A 26,496-nucleotide genomic window follows, 5' to 3' on the forward strand; every position below is an offset into this window, starting at 1 on the left:
ACAATACAATACAGGATTATATGTAGGAAAGGAGTTTCATGACCCTGAATTAAGAGAATGGCAACTAGGGACAACTTGTTTTAAAACAACCATAATCCTGTGTTCTACCATGGAACCAGATATCGACCCTCTTGCATCAAAACCACCTGCTTTTAAAGTGCCACCTTAGCGGATTGAAAACAGCCATGTGAGTAGATAAATAGGAACCGTATTAAAGAAGGGAGGTATTTTAGGCATGGCATTTCGATCAAAAAAAGGAGGAAGGAAATGGAGCAACAGCACCTCCCTGTGGCTGGAACTGAGCACAATTCCAAAGATGCCGAAAGATGGGAAAAGCATACATACATACACACACACACACACACACACCTCTATCTGTTGTTTGTTTAGGGCCAGGCTTTAGCGAAGGTGGCAAACCACCAGCAATTATAAGATCTATCAATGAAAAGGTTGCCAGTTTAAAGCCCCAGATCAGTGTGAGCTCCTGACTGCCAGCCCAGATTGCTGTTGACCTAAGAAGTTCAAAAACAGCTTGAGCTGTAGAGAAATTAGGGTCCGCTAAAACAAGTGGTGCCTACTCTGGAACAGGCAACATATCATTGTTCTTCTTTATGGGTCCCTTGCAAATCTATGATACTATATCTCTCTGTGTGTGAATCATATCTATCTATCTATCTATCTATCTATCTATCTATATCTATGGCTGGATGGCTCTTTGTCAGGAGGGCTTTGATTAGGTTTTCTTGCCCTGGTGAAGGGAGTTGTACTGGATGGCCTTAAGTATTTTCTGTTGGTCATGGGGGTTCTGTGTGGGAAGTTTGGCCTAATTCTATCATTGGTGGGATTCAGAATGCTCTTTGATTGTAGGTGAACTATAAATCCCAGTAACTACAAATCCCATATGTCATGGTCTATTTTCCCAAAACTCCATCTGTGCTCATATTTGGGCATATGGAATATTTGTGCCAAGTTTGGTCCAGATCCATCATTGTTTGAGTCCGCAGTGCACTCTGGATGTAGGTGAACTACAACTCCCAAACTCAAGGTCAATGCCCATTAAACCCTTTGAGTTTTTTGTGTTGGTCATGGGAGTCCTGTATGCCATGTTTGGTTCAATGCTGTAATTGGTGGAGTTCAGAATGCTCTTTGATTGTAGGTGAACTATAAATCCCAGCAACTACAACTCCCAAATGACAAAATCATTTTTTTTTTTAGTGAAGGACATACATTGGGTAGTTAGGTGTGTGCTGTCCAAATTTGGTGTCAATTGGCCCACTGGTTTTTGAGTTCTGTTAATCCCACAAACGCACATTACAATTTTTATTTAAATAAAAATGTTGTAAAATGTTATTATCTTGTCATTGTATAATTGGCATTGAATGTTTGCCTTATATGTGTTATGTGATCTGCCCTGAGTCCCCTTCTGGGAGAGAAGGATGGAATATAAATACTGTAAATAAATAAGGAAATAAATATAGCTTGGAGAGACAAGAGCATTCACTGTCAGGGAATGCTAAAAATGTTGTAAAAGTACAGCTCCCAGGTCCCCATAACATTGAGCCATGGCAATTCAAATGGTGCCAAACTGCATTAATTCTGCAGCATAGATGCAATCCCATTGGGCTCCTAAAATAAAAGGAAACAATATTCACCCATCTGTGGATAATAAAACTGGGATGGGTGGCTCTTTTATTCTGCCCTTGTTTTCCTGAAATGTTGTCATTGTTTCCGCTCAAGCTTTCTCTAAGCTGGTGATGCAATGGGACAGCTGTCACCCGGGAAGTTAAAGGAGGAAGGTGTCTTGCAGAAATATTTAACTAATGATGTCACCTTTCCATGCTGGCAATTCACTGTAAGAAATCCAACAGGACACACTTTTCTCAAAGCACAACCAAAGTACTTTAGGCACAACAGAGAAAAAGAACATCGGCATTTCATGGTTTCAGTGGAGGAATGCCCACATCTGAGAACTGCCGAAATGTGGCAGCCATGCCCACAATGCTAGATCTCACCGCAAGGGATGGATACTTAAAATTAAAATAAAATATTGCAATTGTGGCTTCCCACTTGACCCCACAGTCGAGACTTGAAGCTTTCCAGTTATGGCTTTTTTCATTATGTCAAATTTGGTTTTGCCAAAGCAATTCCAAAAGTTCGGGTACAACAGGTAAGCCTCCTACCTGACCCTTTGAGATTGTGACTTTGCTCTGGAGTTTAGTCTGAATTTCCAGAAGTTGTTGAACCTTAAATGCTTTTTGTTGCTGTTGTTCATTCATTCAGTCATTTCCGACTGTTCATGATTTCATGGACCAGCCCATGCCAGAGCTCCCTGTCAGCTGTCACCACCCCCAGCTCCTTCAAGGTCAATCCAGTCACTTCAAGGATGCCATCCATCCATCTTGCCCTAGGTTGGCCCCTCTTCCTTTTTCCTTCCATTTTCCCCAGCATCATTCCCTTCTCCAGGCTTTGCTGTCTCCTCATGATGTGGCCAAAGTACTTCATCTTGGCCTCTATTATCCTTTCTTCCAGTGAGCAGTCGGGCTTTATTTCCTGGAGGATGGACTGGTTGGATCTTCTCGCAGTCCAAGGCACTCTCAGAACTTTCCTCCAACACCACAGCTCAAAAGCATCTCTCTTCCTTCGCTCAACCTTCCCTAAGGTCCAGCTCCCACATCCGTAGGTGACTACAGGGAATATCATGGCTTTGACTAGGCAATGGATCTTTGTTGCCAGTGTGATGTCTCTACTCTTCACTATTTTATCAAGAATGGACATTGCTCTCCTCCCAAGAAGGAAGCATCTTCTGATTTCATGGCTGCAGTCTGTGTCTGGAGCAATCTTTGCACCTAGAAATACAAAGTCACTGCCTCCACATTTTCTCCCTCTATTATCCAGTTGTCAATCATTCTTGTTGCCATAATCTTGGTTTTTTATGTTTAACTGCAACCCAGCTTTTGCGCTTTCTTCTTTCACTTTGATTAGAAGGCTCCTCAGCTCCTCCTTTCAGCCATCAAAGTAGTGTCATCTGCATATCTAAGGTTGTTAATGTTTCTTCTAGCACTTTTCACCCCAGCCTTGCATTTGTCAAGCCCTGCATATCACATGATGTGTTCTGCATACAAGTTGAATAGGTTGGGTGAAAGTATACAACCCTGCTGTACGCCTTTCCCAATCTTGAACCAGTCTGTTGTTCCATGGTCAGTTCTTACTGTTGCTACTTGGTCCTTGTACAGATTACTCAGGAGAGAGATAAGGTGATTTGGTATGCCCATTCCACCAAGAACTTGCCACAATTGCTCTTATGTTTGGCAATTTGGATAGCTTCTTTCAAACTGAATCACAGCTGAAAACAGAGGCAATTCAACACCTCTGGGTCACCAAATATCACTCAAAAAGTGTGCCTCTGAATGTGGGCAAAGGGAGTCCTTCATCTCCAAAAGGAATTGCAACAAACCCTTCCCTTTTTAGGGATTTGCTCATCTTCCAATGTAATTCTATGGAAACTTCCAGGGGTAATATGAAAAAAAAAACACAAACAAAACTCGGGAGGACCTGGCAAAATCTTAGAGAGACCATTATTTTCAGATAATTTTGAAATGCATTTATTGCAATAACTTGTAAGCCACTGGGTTGCTGTGAGTTTTCTGGGCTGTATGGCCATGTTACAGAAAATTTCTCTCCTGACATTTCACCCCCATCTATGGTAGGAATCCTCAGAGGTTGTGAGGTCTGTTGGAAACTAGGCAAATGAGGTTCATATATTTGTGGAATATCCAGAACTCTTGTCTGCTTGAGGAAATGGAGAATGTTGCAATTGGCCACCCTGATTAGTACTGAATGGGCTTACAGATATATAAACCCCACTTACTTCAAAGCCTGGCTGCTACCTGCCTGAGGGATAATTTGTTGTGAGGGGTTAGCTGGCTCTGATTGTTTCGTGTCAGGAATCCCCCTGACATGAAAGAAACAGAAAGGAGGAAACCATGAGACAGAACAAAATCTGGCTACCAGTATTAAAAAGAATTTTAAAATCAGGACATTAAACAAAGAGCAATACTAAAGCAACTGGGGAATTCCTGACATGAAACAATCAGGGCCAACTGACACCTCCCAACAAAGGATTCCCCCTACCAGGAAGCAGCCAGCCTTTGAAGCTATAAGGCTATTCAATGTGAATCAAACTGCTCAATTGCAACATTCACACTTGCCTCAACCAGACAAGGAGTTCTTTCTCCCACCCTGGACTTTCCACAGATATATAAACCCCATTTACTTAGTTCCAACAGACTCCTGAACCTCTGAGGATCCCTGCCATAGATGCCAGGAGAGAATGCTTCTGGAACATGGCCTAACACTAACCCTAACCCTGGCTACAAGGAACCCAGTGATTCTGGCCATGAAAGCGTTTGATAAAACAATCTGTACGCCACTTTGAATCCAGGGCAAGATACTCATCAGGACAAAAAAGCAATGGGCTGCCTGTCTACTTTTGTGCATACGATGCAACAATACATTATTCTGGGACACTAGATTGCCCCGGGCAAGGGCATGAGGGTTAATAGATTTTTGAACAATTCCTTCTTCAATCTAAGCAGCATAGCACTAGCAATGGAAGATACAAGAACACAGGTGTCAAACCCAAGGCCCGGGATTGAATCTGGCCCTCCATGTCATTTGATGGAGGTGAAAAAGTGGGACAAGACTGAAATAATTCGAACTATCTGTTGTGACCCAGCTGGAACCACAGACTGACAGTATTGTGACTCAGATGGGGTCTCAGGGTGACTCTGATGAGGATGATGGAATTCAGGTTCACATTCAGGTTCAAAATGTTCCTGTTGTAGACAATGAGGAACAGGGTGTGCAAGTTCAGTTTCCCACAGCAGGGAATGATGTTTTTGATACTGAAACTAGCCAGGTGCAAATTGACTCAGAAAAGGAGGACAGTTCTCAGTCTGATAGTAAGCAGGAAGACAATCAGGCTGACCCTAACGAGCAGCCTGACCTTGATGAAACAGGAACCTTAGATTGGGCTGACCGTTTGGAATTCAGAGTTCAAAGGAGTGTGAGAATAGCTAACAAGAAGGAGGTCAGAGGCCAAAGAAATGCTTTCATTTATTGCAAAGGGTATTAAGCAGTGTGTTTGAAAACAAACCTTTGTCAGAGCAACTTCGCACTCAACCAAGAAGCTTGGGCTCGTTTGCATGGATTATCTTGTAGTTCTTGTGTCCATGTTCTCATGAGAGATTGTTTTGTTGGTGACTCTTGGAATCCTGCTTTATAGTGCTATGCCTTATTCATCTTTTGGAACATTACTTGCTTTTATGAATTTTTATCTTTTATTTTTCAATAAACTACAAAGATTTCAGTCTGCGTGCAGTTTTGTTGATTTCAGCAAGGTGAATCTATTCTGAGGTGTGACACTATCTCTACACAACTGGAATGCTTGGCTTCTATGCTATAGTACAAGACTATTAACACAGCAATAATAAGAATTCCCAACAGACCTCACTACCTCTGAGGATGCTTGCCATAGATGCAGGCGAAACGTCAGGAGAAATGCCTCTAGAACATGGCCCTATAGCCCGAAAAAACCCACAAGAACCTAGTGATTCCAGCCATGAAAGCCTTCGACAATACAATAATAAGAATCATAGAGTTGGAAGAGACTACAAGAATCATCCAGTCCAACTCCCTTCTTCCAGGCAGGAACATACAATCAAAGCACACCCGACAGACAGCTATCCAGCCTTTGTTGAAAATCCTTCAGAGAAGGAGACTGCTAAAATCCCAGGCTGTATATCTCACTGTTAACAGTTACAGTAAGTTCTTCCAAATGTTTCGATGGAATCTCTTTCCCTGCAATTTGAATACATTGCTACGTTTCCAATCTCTAGGCTGCAGAAACCAAGTTTTTCCTCCTCCTCAGTGTGATACCTTTTCAAATATCTAAAGAGGCTTATCATGTCCCCACTCAACTTTCTCTTCTTCACCCAGTTCCCTCAGCTGCTCCTCATAAGGTTTCCAGAGCTTTGATCATTTTGGTAGCTCTTCTCTGGACACCTTTCCGGCTTGTCAATATCCTTCGGCCAAACTTCTATTCTGCCAAAGCAGAATAGAGTGGCACTAGGACTGCTTTTGATCTTTACACCATACTTTGTGTGATGCAGCCAAATAATGTATTGGCTATTCTTGCTGCTGCATCACACTCTTGACTCATGTTCAACTTACTTACTTACTTAGGCAAACCATTGTCCGAGTAGGATAATCCTCCAGAGTAGGTGATTGTGGAGCCCTCTTCTTGATCTGCATGTTCTCCCGCAGTGAGGACATTGGTTTCCAGGTAGAAGGCAGTCCCGGCCAGGGTTGGCTTGATGTGCCTTCCTCTTGGCATGTTTCTCTCTTTCGCACTCCATTCATGCCTCTTCAAATTCTGCAGCACTGATGGTCACAGCTGATCTCCAGCTGGAGCGCTCACAGGCCAGGGCTTCCCAGTTCTCAGTGTCTATGCCAGAGATTTTAAGGTTGGCTTTGAGCCCATCTTTAAATCTCTTTTCTTGCCCACCAACATTCCATTTTCTGTTCTTGAGTTCGGAGTAGAGAAACTGCTTTGAGAGACTGTGGTTGGGCATCCGGACAACGTGGCCAGTCCAGCAGAGTTGATGGCAGAGGACCATAGCTTCAATGCTGTCGGTCTTTGCTTCTTCCAGCATGCTGACATTTGTCCACTTGTCTTCCCAAGAGATTTGCAGGATTTTTCAGAGGGAGCACTGATGGAGTCGTTCCAGGAGTTGCATGTGACATCTGTAGACAGTCCACATTTCGCGGGCGTATAGCAGGGTGTGGAGGACAATAGCTTTCTAAACAAGCACCTTGGTATCCCTACGGATGTCCCGGTCCTCAAACACTCTCTGCTTCATTCGGAAAAATGCTGCACTTGCAAAGCTCAGGCGATGTTGTATTTCGGTGTCAATGTTGACTTTGGTGGAGGGGTGCCTGCCAAGGTAGCGGAAATGGTCAACATTTTCTAATGTTACACCATTAAGCTGTATCGCTGGCATTGGAGAGGGGTTGGCTGGTGACTGCTGGAATTGCACTTTGGTTTTCTCTATGTTCAATGACAGGCCGACCTTCTTGTATGCTTCTGCGAAGGTGTTTAGAGTGGCTTGTAGATTTTCTTCTGAATGCGCACAGATGACATTGTCATCAGCATACTGGAGTTCTATAACCTTGGTTTTGGCTTTCAGTCTGCAGAGGTTAAATAGCTTGCCATCTGTCCGATAGATGATTTCCACTCCAGTGGGAAGCTTCCCATAAACAAGATGACATATCATAGTGATGAAGATGGAGAATAAAGTTGGGGCATAACACATCCCTGTCTGACACCTGATTCCATCTTAAATTGGTCACTTGTCCAGCTGGTGGTCCAAATCTCTTTCCTATATATTTTTTTCAAGCCAGGTGTCATCCATTGTTTTTCACTTTCCTCCCAATAGTGTACACAGGACAAGCAATGAACGGGAAAGGACCTGCATGCTTCTAGTGAACTCTGACCCTTTGCAATCCCTTGGAGATTCCTGCAGAGAAGACACGATGCCAAACTCCCTTGCTGAATGAACGGCAGATGTTATGCTTGGGTGGGGGGTGAAGAAAAGGGTTGAGGAGGAGCCCTCTGTGTTTGTAACCCTCTGTAAAATCCCCACTTGCCTCTGCCAGCTAAGAGCTCCAGCTGGTGGAAGGGCCTATAAATCAAGTTTCCTTACAGACAAGCAAGGTCTGTTTCCTTTGATCAAGGGGCTTTTGTTGGAGGCCCTGGAAGGTCTGCAGAAACAAACCATCCCCACATTTACACGCATGAACATGTGGCTCTTGGCCATTGCAGTTGCTTGGACAGCTGGAAAGCAGAGCCCATCTTCAAGTTTTTCAGCCCTATATTTAATCACCTGGGTGTCTTCTTTTTCTGGCAAATCTCAATGCCCTTCACACTACTCTTTGCACACTAAACCATTGGTAACCTACAACATCTAATGCAGTGTTTCTCAACCTTCCTAATGCCGCGACCCCTTAATACAGATCCTCATGTTGTGGTGACCCCCAACCATAATACTATTTTTGTTGTTGCTTCATAACTGTAAATTTGCTACTATTATGAATTGTAATGTAAATATCCAATATGCAGGATGTATTTTCATTCACTGGATCAAATTTGGCACAAATACCCAATACACCCAAATTTGAATACTAGTGGGGTTGGGTGAGGGGTTGATTTTGTCAATTGGGAGTTGTAGTTGCTGGGATTTATAGTTCACCTAAAATCAAAGAGCATTCTGAACTCCACCAACGACGGAATTTAACCAAACTTGGCACACAGAAGTCCCACGACCAACAGAAAATACTGGAAGGGTTTGGTGGTTACTGACCTTGAGTTTGGGAGTTGTAGTTCACCTAGATCTAGAGAACACTGTGGACTCAAACAATGATGGATCTGGACCAAACTTGGCACAATCCTCAATATGCCCAAATGTTGACATTTGGGAGTTGTAATTGCTGGGATTTATAGTTCACCTACCATCAAAGAGCATTCTGAACCCCATCAATGATAGAATTGGGCCAAACTTCCCACTCAGAACCCCCATGACCAACACAACATACTGTGTTTTCTGATGCTATTTGGCGACCGCTCTAACACCCCCTCGCGACCCCCTCAGAGGTCCCGAACCCCAGGTTGAGAACCACTGATCTAATGGGAAACTGGGACCAGTCACATTTTTGGACTACAGATCTGATAATCTTTCTGCTTCTACAAATCCCAGGATCCCATAGCATGGAACCATGGCAGTTAAAGGGCATCAACCTGCATTAATTATACAATGTACACCAGGCCTGGGCAAACTTTGGCCCTCCTTCCAGGTCAGCATTTCTCAACCAGGAGGTCGGGACCCCTGGGGGAGTTGCAAGGGGTTTCCAGAGGGGTCACCAAAGACAATCAGAAAACATATATTTCGGAAATGATTGAAAACCTGGCTTTTTGAGCAAGCTGAGTTGTTGTAGGTTTTTCGGGCTATATGGCAATGTTCTAGAAGCATTCTCTCCTGACGTTTCGCCTGTATCTATTGCAAGCATCCTCAGAAGTTTTTGAGCAAGGGTTTGGAATTTCAGCATGATCAGATAAACTGAAATAGGAATATGACCACGGAATGGCTAAGACAATGTAAACGGATGAGGAATTGAAATGGAAGACATTGTTTTTATAATTTTTTATAGTTTTTATTGCTTCTATGGTTTTTATATGTATTTATGATGTAATTTAATTGCTTTTAACTGAGATATGTATGTATGTATGTGTGTGTGTGTGTGTGTATATATATATATATATACACACACACACACACACACACACGGCATCTCATTGCTGCCAGTCTGTACTCCACCGAGTCGCCTTCGAGCTGAAATGGGTGGGATAAAAATGATGTAAATAAATAAATATATTTCTGATGATCTTAGGAACCACTTTGGCAGAGAAGGCTGAAGATCTCTCTGCCTATCCTTCTCTTCCTTTTTGGAAACAGATGACGATTCCTCCCACCAAAACCCCTCCTCCTGCTGTAATACGCTGGCCTCTCAGGCAAGGAGAGGGCTGTTTAAGTCAGCCAGCCAGTTTACTAGCAACAAGAGATGGTTTCCACTGTGGAAGTTCCTGAGGGCATGGCATTGTGGTGCGCATGTGCAGGCAAGGGAGAGCGTGAGTGCACATGTGCGGGCAAGGGAGAGCATGAGAGCCTGGAAGGAGGCTCCACCTGTGGGAATATTGGATATTCACGTTTCGGAATATTGAATATTCATGCCAAGTTTGGTCCAGATCCATCATTGTTTGAGTCCACAATGCTCTCTGGGTGTAGGTGAACTACAAATCCAAAACTCAAGGTCAGTGCCCACCAAACCCTTCCAATATTTTCTGTTGGTCATGAGAGTTCTGTGTGCCAGGTTTGGTTCAATTCTCTCATTGGTGGAGTTCAGAATGCTCTTTGATTGTAGGTGAACTATTAATCCCAGCAACTACAACTCCCAAATGACAAAATCAACCCCCCCCCCCCCAACCTTACCAGTATTCAAATTTGGGAGCATCGGGTATTTGTGCCAAATTTGGTCCAGTGAACAAAAATATATCCTGCATATCAGATATTTACATTGCGATTCAGAACAGTAGCAAAATTACAGTTATGAAGTAAACTGTAAACGGGGGTCACCACGACATGAGGAACTGTATTAAGGTGTCACAGCATTAGGAAGGTTGAGAACCACTGATCTGGAGGAAGGGGTTGCGACCTTAGGAAGGTTGAGAAACACTGCTCCAGGTGTTTGGACTTCAACTCTCACAATTCCTAACAGCCGATAGGCTGTTAGGAATTGTGGGAGTTGAAGTCCAAAACACTTGGAGGGAGGGCTAAAGTTTGCCCAGGGTTAAAGGATCTAAATATCCTAAAGACACCACATCCCATCTTATCTTGTTATACAATGCACAAATCTGCATCATTCATGCAATATTTTAATCTTCTATGTTTTCCTAACCTATAAACACATACAATCTCAATCATGTCATGAACCCTCGTTACATAAGCAAGAGTTTAACTTCCAAGAACTCTACTTACAGCAGCCATGGAGTTAAGCTGATCAATATAGAACTCTGGCCAGCTTGTGGCGCCTTTGTTTTCTTCTTGGTCCTGAAATAAACAGATGAGAGAACAAGGTAAAAAAACATAGGTTATGTTACTCATAATTTTTTTGTTATTTTATATTCATACCTATAATAAAGAAACTGTATTATTAACTTGATTTCTATCCCTCTTTTCTTTCAAAGCAGCTTAAAATCTTACTTAAAATGAAATAGGTAAAAGCAACTTAGCAGTTGTGGACTGGAGTAGCCAAGTGGTTGTCCTTTCTGGAGATGGTGGGAGTTGTACTTCAACAAGTCTATGAGGGCATTACACTATAGAATACACCTTTTGTTCCTTGTTTATAAATGTCATTTCCTAATTGGTTCTATCATAAAAATATGGGGGGGGGGGGTTGTTTATTCAACTGCAAAAACTTTGTTTCTGTGGGACATCCTGCAGCACATTTTGCTATAGTTTTTCAATGACCGGCTGTTAGGAGTTGTAAGAGTTGAAGTCCAAAACACCTGGAGGGCCCAGTTTTCCCATACTGAGTTGTTGCTTTGCAAGGTCTCTAGCGAAAGGGTGTTTGAGGACCGGGACATCCGTAGGGATACCAAGGTGCTTGTTTATAAAGCTATTGTCCTCCCAAACCTGCTACATGCCTGCAAAATGTGGACTGTCTACAGATATCACATGCAACTCCCAGAATGATTCCATCTGTGCTGCCTCCAAAAAAATCCTGCAAATCTCTTGGGAAGACAAGCAGACAAATGTCAGCGTGCTGGAAGAAGCAAAGACCACCAGCATTGAGGCGATGGTCCTCCGCCATCAACTCTGCTGGACCGGCCACGTTGTCCAGATGCCCAACCACCATCTCTCAAAGCAGTTCTACTCCAAACTCAGCACTGGTTGACAATGATGAGCAGAGAATGTCCCGAGAATCTGATATACACATATAGGGTTGATTTGAGATAGAATAGCAAATTGTACCCCTGTGCTTGTTTATAAAGCTACTAGCTGTGCCCTGCCACGCGTTGCTGTGGCCTATAGTAAAACTTATCAAAGTTGAGGTAGATATCTGGACTATTATGAAAGAGAGGTACCTACCTATTCCTTCCCCCTTTTCCTCCCCCTTTCTCTACTTTCTTCCTTCTCTTTCTTCCTTCGTTGGGGGATTTTTGAGTTTTGTTGTTTTGCCGTTTTGTGAGTGTGTTGCTGTGTTGTTTTTCATTTTGAGTAGGTATGTTTGCTTCTTGTGGGTTATGTTATGGGCACGGGGATTTTAGTTAAGTTTCGTTGGGGGATTTTTGAGTTTTGTTGTTTTGTCGTTTTGTGAGTGTGTTGTTGTGTTGTTTTTCATTTTGAGTAGGTATGTTTGTACCTTGTGGGTTGTGTTATGGGCACGGGGATTTTGGTTAAGTTTCGTTGGGGGATTTTTGAGTTTTGTTGTTTTGCCGTTTTGTGAGTGTGTTCTTGTGTTGTTTTTCATTTTGAGTAGGTATGTTTGTACCTTGTGGGTTGTGTTATGGGCACGGGGATTTTGGTTAAGTTTCGTTGGGGGATTTTTGAGTTTTGTTGTTTTGCCGTTTTGTGAGTGTGTTGTTGTGTTGTTTTTCATTTTGAGTAGATATGTTTGTACCTTGTGGGTTGTGTTATGGGCACGGGGATTTTAGTTAAGTTTCGTTGGGGGATTTTTGAGTTTTGTTGTTTTGCCGTTTTGTGAGTGTGTTGTTGTGTTGTTTTTCATTTTGAGTAGATATGTTTGTACCTTGTGGGTTGTGTTATGGGCACGGGGATTTTGGTTAAGTTTCGTTGGGGGATTTTTGAGTTTTGTTGTTTTGCCGTTTTGTGAGTGTGTTGTTGTGTTGTTTTTCATTTTGAGAAGATATGTTTGTACCTTGTGGGTTGTGTTATGGGCATGGGAATTTTGGTTAAGTTTCGTTGGGGGGGTTTTGAGTTTTGTTTCCTCGTTGGATGCCCCTAACAAATTTATATACATAGATTGTCCTCCCAACCCTGCTATATGCCTGCGAAACGTGGACTGTCTACAGATGTCACATGCAACTCCTGGAACGATTCAATCAGCGCTGCCTCCGGAAAATTCTGCAAATGTCTTGGGAAGACGAGTAGACAAATGTCAGCGTGCTGGAAGAAGCAAAAACCACCAGCACTGAAGCGATGGTCCTCCGCCCTCAACTCTGCTGGACCAGCCACGTTGTGCAGATGTCCAACCACAGTCTCCCAAAGCAGTTGCTCTGCTCCGAACCCAAGAACGGAAAACGGAATGTTGGTGGGCAGGAAAAGAGATTTAAAGATGCGCTCAAAGCCAACCTTAAAATCTCTGGCATAGAGACTGAGAACTGGGAAGCCCTGGCCTGTGAGCACTCCAGCTGGAGGTCAGCTGTGACCAGCAGTGCTGTAGAATTTGAAGAGGCACAAATGAGGGCGAAAGAGAGAAGCGTGCCAAGAGGAAGGCGCATCAAGCCAACACTGACTGGGACTGCCTTCCACCTGGAAACCAATGCCCTCACTGAAGGAGAAGATGCAGATCAAGAATAGGGCTCCATAGTCACCTACAGACCCACTCTGGAGGATTATCCTACTTGGACAACGAGGGATCACCTAAGTAAGTAAGTAAGAAGACAAAGCATGCTGGTGCCTCATCAAACTCTACTTCCCAGAATTCCATAACATTGAGTCATGGCAGTTACAATGGTGTCGAAACTGCATTAATTATATAGTGTAGATGCGTCTCATTTAGTATCCCATCCAACGAGCGCTGTGAACCCAACTGATGATGAATCTGGATCAGTCTTGACATGCATGCCCAACATGGCCAACTTTGAATACTGGTAGCATTTGGGGAGAACTGAGCCAGGATAATGGGAGTTGTAGTTCATTATACATTTTCCTAATGGGACCATTCATAAAATCCCAAAACAAACAATGGCTACTTTATCATTACAAAAGGCTTAACCCGGGCACTGCTGGGTACCTAAGTGAGTAAATAATTCAAAAAAGAGTGAAAGGAAGAGGCAGAGATGGCAATCTTTGAAGAAATCCAGGCTTGCAAGGGGATCCGTTCCCTTTTGCCGACAAAGCCGGCACATTCACAGTCACTTCCCGCCATCCCTGGGGAAAGCTGGGCACACCAAGATACCATGAGCAGTGGATATCGCCAAACAATTCACAGCAGGAGAATTAGGTCACTCGCAGACAAAACCCGTTCCTACTCGGCTGGCAAAGAGCCAAGAGCCGGTGTGAGCGAGTTCACAGGAACAGAAAACAGTTGTGCTTTCATGCGGCAAGCTCCAGCCCCAATGGAAGCTGAATTGTGGTGGCAGCAGAGGCTCAGAAAATAATCAAAACACAACACAGAAGCTTAAGGTGCATCCACATTGCAGCATTAATGCAGTGTGACATCACTTTAACTGCCACGGCACAATACTATGGGATACTAGATATGAAGCACAAGCACTCTTTAGCAAGGCATGCTAAAGACCTTGCAAAGTCCTATGATTCCATAATGTTGAGCCCTGCCAATCAAAGTGCCAATCAAACTACAAGAAAGGAGATTCCATCTGAACATGAGGAAGAACCTGTAGTTTTATATATAGTGTTTTTAAAGTTGTTTTTGTAATTGTGATATATGATATTTTAATGAGTGTATATGTTTTTATGGCTGGAAACCGGGCTGAGTCCCTCAATGAGGTTGAGAAGCTCGGTAAAGAAAACTGTGAAATAAATAAATAAATAAATAAGAACCTCCTGACTGTGAGAGCCGTTCAGCAGTGGAACTCTCTGCCCCGGAGTGTGGTGGAGGCTCCTTCTTTGGAAGCTTTTAAACAGAGGCTGGATGGCCATCTGTCAGGGGTGATTTGAATGCAATATTCCTGCTTCTTGGCAGAATGTTGGACTGGATGGCCCATGAGGTCTCTTCCAACTCTTTGATTCTATGAAAGTGGTGTCAAACTGGATTGATTCTAAAGTGTGGATGCACCTATAGACCCATGTTTCTCACATCCTGCTTTAAGCCCACACTTTTGGGAATGTATATTACAAATCCATGGTAGGCTTGCTCGTTTACAGGGAGACTTTTGATATGGATACACTGGGTTTGTATGCATCCGGGAATGGATAGAAGGGGGGAATTTGAGAGGGAGAGTGCTACCTTGGAAAAGGATGGATCTATATTTTCTTTTGTTGGGAATACCAACAAAGGATTCCCCCAGGCAGAAAGCAGCCAGGCTTTGAAGCTGCAAGGCCATTCAATGCTAATCGAGGTGTCCAATTGCAACATTCACACTTGTCTCAAAGAGAAAAGAGTTCTTTCTTTCTCCCACCCTGGACATTATTCCACAGACATATAAACCCCACTTGCCTAGTTTCCAACAGACCTCACAACCTCTGAGGATGCCTGCCATAGATGTGGGTGAAATGTCAGGAGAGAATGCTTCTGGAACATGGCCATACAGCCCGGAAACGTATTTTCCTTATTATTTAGACTTTGCCCTCCCCCTCCCCCAAAAAAGTTGTGTGATGTGCAACTGTGACTTAATGAAAGAAAGCTTGAAAAGATTGGCTACTAACCATTTTTACTCTAAGTGATTAGGAGCAATAGCTACAATTTCCAAGTTGTCTTCAAAGGCAGCCCCACATAGAATGCATTGCAGTAATCCAACCTGGATGTAACTAAGGTATGAAGCATGTTAGGTTGGTAGAAGCTGGAGCTAACTGCAGGAGCTCACCTCACTCTCTGGATTCAAACCGCTGACCTTTCAGTCAGCAAATCCAGCAGCTCAGTGGCTTAACCCATTGTGCCACCGGGGCTCCATTTATAGTACATGGATTGCTTATTTATAGGTTTGTTTACTGTGTATATAGAGCCCCAGGTGGCGCAGTGGGTTAAAGCACTGAGCTGCTGAGCTTGTTGATCGAAAGGTTGCAGGTTCGATTCCGGGTAGCGGCGTGAGCTTCCACTGTCAGCCCTAGCTTCTGCCAACCTAGCAGTTCGAAAACATGCAAATCTGAGTAGATCAATAGGTAACACTCCGGCGGGAAGGTAACGGCACTCCATGCAGTCATGCCGGTCACATGACCTTGGAGGTGTCTACGGACAATGCTGGCTCTTCGGCTTAGACATGGAGATGAGCACCACACAGACATGACTGGACTTAATGTCAGGGGACTACCTTTACCTTTTTTTAACTGTGTATTTAATAAAATACTGATTTCTCTGTATGGTAGTACATTAAAAATATAACCATAAAGGAAATACCTGCTTGACAACCATTATCATCTCAGTCTGTCTAATGGAAGAATTACATGCAAATCCACCTTCTGCCATTTCTGAGTATGCCAGTATGACAGAGGTGCTTTCCCCCATCCACTCACACACAAGATTTTGATGCTAGCAAATTATTATATTTTGTTTTTGAATCTACTGCTTCTGAAATATGGCTTGTTTTTATTTCTCTCAGCTGTTGAGCTCCAAGCAAATGTTGTGATGCTGCTGAGCTCTTCAATTCTTCCCTGGTAATTATAGCATCACCCAAGAAAAGCTGGAAGTGAAAAAAAGAAAGAAAAGAGATCACTCCAATGATCTACTTCCAAGCAATCCTTTGGGACAAGAAAAGAACATCGCTGCAATTTCTTCTCAGGCTGTCGACTCTCCTTATCTACACTCTTGCTGCACAACTTAACACTTGTGATACCCAAATGAATGGCCGCTGTTTCATCCTATTGAATACTTATCCTTGAGCAAAGTACCAGCAAGTACAAGTGCTCAAGATATTGACAAGCTGGAATGTGTCCAGAGGAGGGCGACTAAAATGATCAAGGGTCTGGAGAACAAGCCCTATGAGGAGCGGCTTAAGGAGCTGGGCATGTTTAGCCTGAAGAAGAGAAAGCTGAGAGGAGATATGATAGCCATGTGTAAATATGTGAGAGGAAGCCACAGGGAGGAGGGAGCAAGCTTGTTTTCTGCTTCCATGGAGACTAGGACGCAAGGGAACAATGGCTTCAAACTACAAGAGAGGAGATTCCATCTGAACATGAGGAAGAACTTCCTGACACTGAGAGCCATTCAGCAGTGGAACTCTCTGCCCCGGAGTGTGGTGGAGGCTCCTTCTTTGGAAGCTTTTAAACAGAGGCTGGATGGCCATCTGTCAGGGGTGCTTTGAATGCAATATTCCTGCTTCTTGGCAGAATGGGGTTGGACTGGATGGCCCATGAGGTCTCTTCCAACTCTTTGATTCTATGATTCTAAGTAAGGCACTCCTGCCATTTTGCCATTTGCATCCTAGTCTGGGTCTTAGTCCAAACTTTAAAGGAGTTATTACAATAATATAACAATAATTTTATTTGTGTACCCTGCCTCCACTTCCCCGGGTACACAAATAAAATTATATTATATTATTAAGGGACTCGGGGTGGCTTACATGGGGACGAGCCCGAGCAACATAGTTAAACTATAACACATTAAAATACATAAACAACAGCACAAAAAAATTAAAATAAAACCAGCATTATAACAAAATATAAAAGGAGATATCAACAAACAACCAATGATCAGTTTCTGGGCACGGGAAGGTGGACTTGTGCAAACCAATTGTAAGGATAGGGCTGATGGATAAAGTGTGTAAGTCAATTGGCAACAGAAAGGATAGAGAGCAATGTGAGATAGAGCATCATCACTTGGGTACAGAACAATAGTAAAATGCAAGGGTCCTATTATCCTCAATTAAGTTCAGTACCTTGGATAGCTCCTTTATTTTACATAGCTCCTAGATCCTCTGACATTTAGGGTACGAGTCTCCCTTGAGAGAGATAAAGCAAGGTATAAATACAGAAGGAGAAGAAGAAGGAGGAGGAGGAGGAGAAGGAGGAGAGGAGGAGGAGGAAGCAGGAGGAAGAGGAGGAGAAAGAGGAGGAGAAAGAGGAGGAGAAAGAGGAGGAAGCAGGAGGAGACTACGACTCTCAATGGACAGTTCCAAATTGACAAAGAAAAAACATGGATGTGGCTCACAAATTGAACTTTGAAAAAGTAGACAAAGGAGGGCCTGGTTCTGGCAGCCCAAGAACAAGCCATTCGAGCCAATGCCATCAAAGCCAGAATTGAAAAGTCAATGACAGATTCCAAGTGTAGACACTCCAAAAAACCAGACGAAACTATGGATCACATCCTCAGCTGCTGCAAGAAGATTGCACAGACAGACTATATGCAGAGGCATAATACTGTTGCGCAGATGATTCATTGGAACTTGTGCCACAAATACCATCTGCCTGTAAAAAATATTGGTGGGATCACAAGGCTGAAAAAGTTACAGAAAATGAAAACATCAAACTACTCTGGGACTTCCAAATTCAGACTTCCAGAGTTTTGGAGCACAATACACCTGACCTCACAATCATGGGGGGGAAAGCAAAGTATGGATCATCGATGTTGCAATCCCAGGTGACAGCAGAATTGATGAGAAGCAATTGGAAAACCTTCCACTACATAAGGATTTAAAGATAGAACTGGCACAAGCCAGTCAAGGGGGTCCCAGTGGTGATCGGCACATTGGGTGCAGTGCCTAAAGACCTTGGCTTGCACTTAAAAACAATCAGCGCTGGCAAAATCACCATCTGCCAGCTGCAAAAGGCCACTCTACTTGGATTTGCACACATTATTCACCGATACATCACACAGTCCTAGACACTTAGAATAATAGAATCAAAGAGTTGGAAGAGACCTCATGGGCCATCCAGTCCAACCCCCTGCCAAGAAGCAGGGATATTGCATTCAAATCACACCTGACAGATGGCCATCTAGCCTCTGTTTAAAAGCTTCCAAAGAAGGAGCCTCCACCACACTCCGGGGCAGAGAGTTCCACTACTGAACAGCTCTCACAGTCAGGAAGTTCTTCCTCATGTTCAGATGGAATCTCCTTTCTTGTAGTTTGAAGCCATTGTTCCTTGTCCTAGTCTCCAAGGAAGCAGAAAACAAGCTTGCTCCTTCCTCCCTGTGGCTTCCTCTCACATATTTATACATGGCTACTATATCTCCTCTCAACCTTCCCTTCTTCAGGCTAAACATGCCCAGCTCTTTAAGTTGCTCCTCATAGGGCTTGTTCTCCAGACCCCTGATCATTTTAATCGCCCTCCTCTGGACACATTCCAGCTTGAGAAGAGTCCAACGTGTGATCCAATACAATAGCCAGCATAGTGATCCTGTTTGCTGTGTACTAATCTTGTTGTTTATCTAATAATAATAATTATTATTATTATTATTATTATTATTATTAGTAGTAGTAGTAGTAGTATTAGTATTATTGGACTAAAACCCAGACCAGATACATGACAACGCTCCCTCATTCCACTGACACAGAAACTAGCAGTTGCCACTACTATGCTCTTTATTTTCTGTCAACCAACATAATAAATCTTTTGGAATTACTCTCACTGAATGAAGGAAACAGGTTTAGTTTCTGGAAAAGTTCCCTCTTTTGAACAGCCAATTCAGTGCTTGATTTGATTTTTTCCTCCACAGCAGCCACAGGTTTCCTACATGTTTTATCCTTGCCAATCTCCGTTACATTTCTGGCCCCGTTGAGCAGCACACATTAAAACAGCTGCCTGCCAAAATACTTGGGTTTGGCCGGCTGAATTCATCATTTCTGAAGAAAGAGGCCTTCACGACTGTCAAGAAATCTAACACCTACTGTTTAAAAGCCAAGGAATGCCATTCATTTCCGACAGGATCCATGGAAGGCTGTGTTTGTTCCCTCTTCCTGGAGAAGGCGAATGTTAGAGCAGTTCCCAATGTAAGAGCAGTTCAGCAATGGAACCAATTGCTTGGAGAGATGCTGAGTTCGCCTTCCTTGGGTGTCTTCAAAAAGAGACTGGACAGCTACCTACTGGGGATGATTGAACCAGAGTTCCTACACTGAGCAGGGGCTGGACTAGATGGCCCATGGGACCTCTTCCAACATTTCCAGTGATGGAGAATGACACACCTTTTGAGATGATACACTGTCAAAGTGGGTTGTCCTACAGAAATGGCATTCATTGATGGACTTCAGTGATAGATCTATCTACCCATCTATATAGCCATCCAGTTGTATCTCCTAAAAGCACCAGATCCTATTTATTCTTGGAAGCTAAGCAAGATCAGTCCTGGTTTGTACTTGGATGGGAGGCCACCAAAAAATACCAGGTGCTTTCAGAAGAAGGGACTAGTAAAAACAACCTCTTGAGTATGGTTCTAGAGCAGTGGTTCCCAACCTGTGTCCGTGGACCACCAGTGGTCCCCAAGAACAAAAATATGGTCTGTAGTCTCACAATTACTACACCGTTGCCTCAAAACCATGCGGCAATGGGAGCAACTAGCCTCGTGAAACTCTCTTATAGTGCCGAGGCCATGGGGATGATGGAAGGGGAGAGGCCGACTACCCACGAAAGATTACTAGAATCATAGAGTTGGAAGAGGCCTCATGGGCCATACAGTCCAACCCCCTGCCAAGAAGCAGGAAAATACTACTACCATATCAGCTCTAGATTATAAAATATGGTTTTCTGTGGACAAGCAGATGGCGACTACTGGATGGCATATGTTTTGTATCAGAAACCAGAGCTGATGTGGTTTTCAATTTTCTGAATCAGCACTCCAAATAGCCAAACCGAATCTAAATTTGACCAAAACCGATTCATAACACTCTTGGTACCAATGTTGGAGAGTGGTCCCTGGTCAAAGTGGTTCCTGGTCAAAAAAAGGTTAGGAATTACTGTTCTAGAGACAGAACCACAAAAGGGATCGCAAGGACCTTCACTTCAGCCTACTGTCAGAATTAATCTTGGTCACTAAAGTACCCAAGAAGGTGCTTTATTTGAGAAATAAAACTCCAAAAGATAGTCCATTACCTTCTGAAATAGTGCTCTTACCTAGAAATTCTTCCAAAGATTTAGTCAGAATCTTTTTCTTTGTCATTTGAATCTACTCGTTTGTGTCTTAACTTCTGCAACAGACATGGACTTATTTGATGTTCCAGATACTTAAAGAGAGCTATCATGTCAACTCTTTGTCCTCTCTTCTCTTGGCAAAACATACACAGCTCCCTAACCTGTTTCTCACAAGGCTTGGTTTCCAGACCCTTCATCGAGGTGAATACCCCTCAAATCTGCATCTTCAGTGAAGTATGTTGGTGGTGGGGCCAATAATCGACTGTTCCTTAGGTGCTTCAGACAAATAAACAGGCACAGCTCCATCATACCAAGACCAAGACTCAGATGAAAGGCCATCCCACCATCCCAATTGACGTTGCCCTGGCCTCAGAGGGAAAGAAGAAGAGGAGGGCACAGCTCCACCATTCTTAGGTCAGTCCAGACACAGATGAAAACTGGTGGCCAACTGCCACTGCCCTGATGTTGAAAGTAGAGAGGAACCAAAAACTTGGGTATCTGCTGGACTTCATCCCCTTTCACACTGCCATTCCCCTTTCCTGTCTTATTTAGATTATAAGCCTAAAGGCAAAGGAATTGTCAAATTAACCATTTGTAAACCATGGTGGTCGCTCTCGTTACATCCAGGATAGACTACTGCAACGTGCTTTACGTGGGGTTGCCTTTGAAGACTGCTCGGAAGCTTCAAATAGTCCAATGAGAGGCAGCCAGGTTTGAGAGACCCATTTTGAGTCCCCCCAGGGGTGAGAAAGGCGGTATATAAATACTGTAAATAAATAAATAAATAGCTGGGGCGGCATACAGGGAGCACACAACTCCTATGTTACGCCAGCTCCACTGGCTGCCAGTTTGCTGTTTTTGTTGTTGTTCATTCGTTCACTCATTTCCGACTCTTCGTGACCTCATGGACCAGTCCTCGCCACAACTTCCTGTCGGCTGTCACCACCCCCAGCTCCTTCAAGGTCAAGCCAGTCACTTCAAGGATACCATCCATCCATCTTGCCCTTGGTCGGCCCCTCTTCCTTTATCCTTCCATTTTCCCCAGCATCATTCTCTTCTCCTAGCTTTCCTTCCTTCTCATGATGTGGCCAAAGTACTTCATCTTGGCCTCTACTATTCTTCCCTCCAATGAGCAGTCAGGCTTTATTTCTTGAAGTATGGACTGGTTGGATCTTCTCGCTGTCCAGTTTGCTACTGGGTACAATTCAAAATGCTGGCTTTGGCCTATAAAGCTCTAAATGCCACGGCCCAATTTACCTGTCCAAACACATCTCTCCCTATGAACCACCGTGGAGACTAAGATCCTCCGGGGAGGCCCTGCTTTTTGTCCCGCCATTGTCACAGGTGCGACTGGTGGGGACGAGAGACAGGGCCTTCTCGGTGATTGCCCCCTGGCTATGGAACTCCCTTCCTGGTGAGATCAGATCAGCCCCCTCCCTCCTGTCCTTCAGAAGGATGGTAAAAACTTGGCTGTGGGACCAAGCTTTCAGGACAGGGCAAAAAGGCAGTGATAGGAAACTTTAACAGGCCAATTTAGATTTGACACAGATGACCAATGACAGTTTAAAATGGTGGATTTTGATATTTTGATAAATGTTTTCACAGATGGACACTTGAAGAAATATGGTTACAGGTAAGCAACCTATATTTATGCATACTTATATCATTTCTAGTCCTGGCATTGAATGTTTGCTGTATATATGCTGTGCTCCGCTCTGAGTCCCCTTCGGGGTGAGAAGGGTGGAATATAAATGTTTTAAATAAATAAGTAATAAATAAACCACTCCAAGAGCCTTTGTGGCTGAACAGCGGGGTGTATTAATCCTCAAAACAAGGAAATATGTTTAGCAAGCATAGTGATTTTACATCACAAACCCATAGGAAGGCAAAACCAAAGTCTCTTTGAGCACACTGGGCTTCAAATCCCATTATTAAGATTTTTGTCCTGATTGTGACATGGAGGCATGTAACAACAAAGGATGACCAATGCATATACTCCTCCGTTAAGTGAAATAAGGCTGAAATAAAACTGAAACCATTTCCTTTTTCCTTGATGATGTTCAGGCACTGAGCCATCCTGCATATCTATTCAAAAACAAAACAGAAAATAGGGAGAAGAGGATGTACTAGCAAACTTGAGGAAACCTCAAGGTCTTAGATAGCTTTTTAAAAAAGGTTGAATGAGAAGGAGATGCAATTATATTCAGCAGCTGGGCTGTTAATGAGATGGAAGAGAAACATGGAATGGGAAGGCTCACATCCCAAGAAAGATGTGCCGTGGACTTTGGCCTCATCTATATTTATTTATTTATTTGCAATATTTATAGCCCGCCTTTCTCAGCCATACGGTGACTCAAGGCAGGTTACAGATTGGCACAATTCGATGTCAGGCATTCATAAAAGTGCCATTAAAAACAATCAACATTACCATATAAAACACAAATAAAAACCATTAAAGCATATAATAATTGTATCGTCGAAGGCTTTCATGGCTGGAATCACTGGGTTGTTGTAGGTTTTTTCAGGCTATATGGCCATGTTCTAGAGGCATTCTCTCCTGACGTTTCGCCTGCATCTATGGCAAGCATCCTCAGAGGTAGTGAGGTCTTTTGGAACTAGGAAAAAGGGTTTATATGTCTGTGGAATGACCAGGGTGGGACAATGGACTCTTGTCTGCTGGAGCTAGGTGTGAATGTTTCAACTGACCACCTTGATTAGCATTTGATTGCCTGGCAGTGCCTGGAGCAATCTTTTGTTGAGAGGTGATTAGATGTCCCTGATTCTTTCCTGTCTGTTGTTGTGCTGTTCTAATTTTAAAGTTTTTTAAATACGGGTAGCCACATTTTGTTCATTTTCATGGTTTCCTCCTTTCTGTTGAAATTGTCCACATGCTTGTGGATTTCAATGGCTTCTCTGTGTAGCCTGACATGGTGGTTGTGAGAGTGGTCCAGCATTTCTGTGTTCTCAAATAATATGCTGTGTCCAGGTTGGTTCATCAGGTGCTCTGCTATGGCTGATTTCTCTGGTTGAAGTAGTCTGCAGTGCCTTCCATGTTCCTTGAGGGCCATATAATCATTGGTGTCATCTTGTTAAAAACATTATCCAGTCATATCATCTGGCCATTCCATGTTCATCATTCATAGTTCCGTGTTATCTATTCTGCTGCATTCTCAAAAACTTGCTCAAAGAGGCAGGTCTTTCCTTTTTTTTCAGAAAGTCAGGAGGGAGGGGGCCAATCTAATATCCCTGGGAAGGGAGCTCCATAGCCGAGGGGGCCACCACTGAGAAGGCCCTGTCCTTCGTCTCTGCCAATTGCACTTGCGAGGCAGGTGAGATTGAGAGCAGACGATCTTAAGCTCCTAGATGGTTCATAGGAAGAGATACATTCGGACAGGTAAGCTGGGCCGGAATACTGATATATAGAGGAAAATTCTGAGACCGCAAGAAGATCAAACCAGTCCATACTTCAGGAAATAATGCCTGACTGCTCACGGGAGGGAAGGATATTAGAGGCAGTCCTTTGGCCACATAATGAGAAGGTAGGAAAGCTTGGAGAAGTGAATGAGGCTGGGGAAAAAGGAAGGAAAAAGGAAGAGGGGCTAACGACCAAGAGCAAGATGGATAGATGGTATCCTTGAAGTGACTGGCATGACCTTGAAGGAGTTAGGTGGCTAAAGGAGTTCTGGCATGGGGTGGTTCAGGAGGTCATGAAGAGTGGGAGGTGACTAAACAAATATTTATTTGTCATGTCAGGGCAACCAGTCAAATTATATTACATTTCTAACAGAACAAAGCAAACAAACAGACAAAATACAAAATTTATGAGTTTGGTAGTTGATTAAATGTCCTTTGACCAGTATCTGGCCACTTGGAGTTCTTCTGGTGTTGCTGCAAGAAGGTCCTCCATTGTGCATGTGGCAGGGCTCAGGGTGCATTGCAGCAGGTGGTCAGTTGTTTGCTCTTCTCCCCACTCGCATGTCGAGGATTCCACTTTGTGGCCCCATTTCTGAAGGTTGGCTCTGCATCTCGTGGTGCCAGAGCACAGCCTGTTCAGCGCCTTCCAAGTCGCCCAGTCCTCTGTGTGCCCAGGGGGGAGTCTCTCATTTGGTATCAGCCATTGGTTGAGGTTCTGGGTTTGAGCCTGCCACTTTTGGACTCTCGCTTGCTGAGGTGTTCCAGCGAGTGTCTCTGTAGATCTTAGAAAACTATTTCTAGATTTAAGTCGTTGACGTGCTGGCTGATACCCAAACATGGGATGAGCTGGAGATGTCTCTGCCTTGGTCCTTTCACTATTGGCTGCCACTTCCCGGTGGATGTCAGGTGGTGCAATACCGGCTAAGCAGTGTAATTTCTCCAGTGGTGTAGGGCGCAGACACCCCGTGATAATGCGGCATGTCTCATCCACTGTTTTCGTGTGGTGAGATGTGTTCCACACTGGGCATGCATACTCAGCAGCAGAGTAGCACAGCGCAAGGGCAGATGTCTTCACTGTATCTGGTTGTGATCCCCAGGTTGTGCCAGTCAGCTATCGTATGATAAACAACAACAACATACTGACATATAATACTGTTTCAAATTCATATAATGCACTAGATGGAAATGGAGATGAGGATTCAGCTGCAGGTCACATTGATTAAATTATAGTGAGGCAAAGGGAGGTTCTTGCAAGTGTCATTTCTGAAGGATGTTGGCCAGTTCCTACCAGATTTGGCTAACGCCCACATTGAATACATTCCTGCATTGCTTTGCAATCTGTCTTTCTGCAATCAATGTGGAAAGAAGTTTAATACATGTAGTAAGTTTTGAAAAAGGGCTGCGCCCAAGCCAAAGAGAACAATGGACAATGCATCAGACTGCAAGGAACCGTCTGGAAGCGGCCAGTGAATCAAATCCTGGGGAAGTCTGAAGGCCCGACAGCTCTTTGACAGATGATCACTTACCGGGAGAGCACAAAGTGGGCTTCCCCCATATTAATTACGACTATCTGACATCTCCTGACCGGATCACAGTTTCGATCTCATCTAATTAAACAATGCATGAGAACAATGTCTGCAAGAACAGAGAGTCAACTGTAGGAGAGAGAGAATAGCAAGATTCTTCATGCTGAAGTCAGCCTTATTGGGCTGTGAAAATGGTCATATTTTAATGTATTGTCGAAGGCTTTCATGGCTGGAATCACTGGGTTGTTGTAGGTTTTTTGGGCTATATGGCCATGTTCTAGAAGCATTCTCCCCTGACGTTTCGCCTGCATTTATGGCAAGCATCCTCAGAGGTTGTGAGGATGCTTGAAAATGATCATATTTCAATGTATTGTCAAAGGCTTTCATGGCTGGAATCACTGGGTTGTTGTAGGTTTTTCGGGCTATATGGCCATGTTCTAGAAGCATTCTCTCCTGACGTTTCGCCTACATCTATGGCAAGCATCCTCAGAGGTTGTGAGGTCACAACCTCTGAGTATGCTTGCCACAGGTGCAATCGAAACGTCAGGAGAGAATGCTTCTAGAACATGGCTATAGAGCCCAAAAAACCTACAACAACCCACTGATCATATTTTGTCAGAAACTGTGGATACAGGGGCCAAATTATAAACACACTTCCCCCCAAGTACCTATGGAATGGTATTACATAACTGTGATTCCTCCTTAGCTGCCATCCTTTTGGGGTGTGTAGTGGAAGGAAAAGTATATAAAATATCTGCCCAAGAGTACTAGTTTCACTACAAATCCCATGACCTCCATAGGATACAGTCTTGGCAGATTTGAGTGGAAAGGGCGCCCGAATATCCCAAAAGGCCAGACCTTATTCTAAGTCCCCTAAAGCACTCTTCTCTTTTCAATTACGAGATCTTAATTGGTATGGAGTAGGAGAGGGGGGAGAAAACCCGAGAGGCTTCATTAAC

General features: G+C 43.6%; 1 protein-coding gene across 2 annotated transcripts in view; it reads right to left on the reverse strand.

Annotated features, from left to right (window-relative positions):
* The window catches only part of DAAM1 (dishevelled associated activator of morphogenesis 1), a 287,972-nt gene that overhangs the window by 90,622 nt on the left and 170,854 nt on the right, over positions 1–26,496 (reverse strand). For both annotated transcript variants that reach the window (XM_067463067.1, XM_067463068.1), the window contains exon 4: positions 10,650–10,721. In XM_067463067.1, the coding sequence (XP_067319168.1) occupies positions 10,650–10,721 (72 nt within the window). The remainder of the gene's footprint in view (positions 1–10,649; positions 10,722–26,496) is intronic.

This window comes from Anolis sagrei, chromosome 1 (genome assembly GCF_037176765.1).
Source record: "Anolis sagrei isolate rAnoSag1 chromosome 1, rAnoSag1.mat, whole genome shotgun sequence".
Lineage (NCBI taxonomy): Eukaryota > Metazoa > Chordata > Lepidosauria > Squamata > Dactyloidae > Anolis > Anolis sagrei.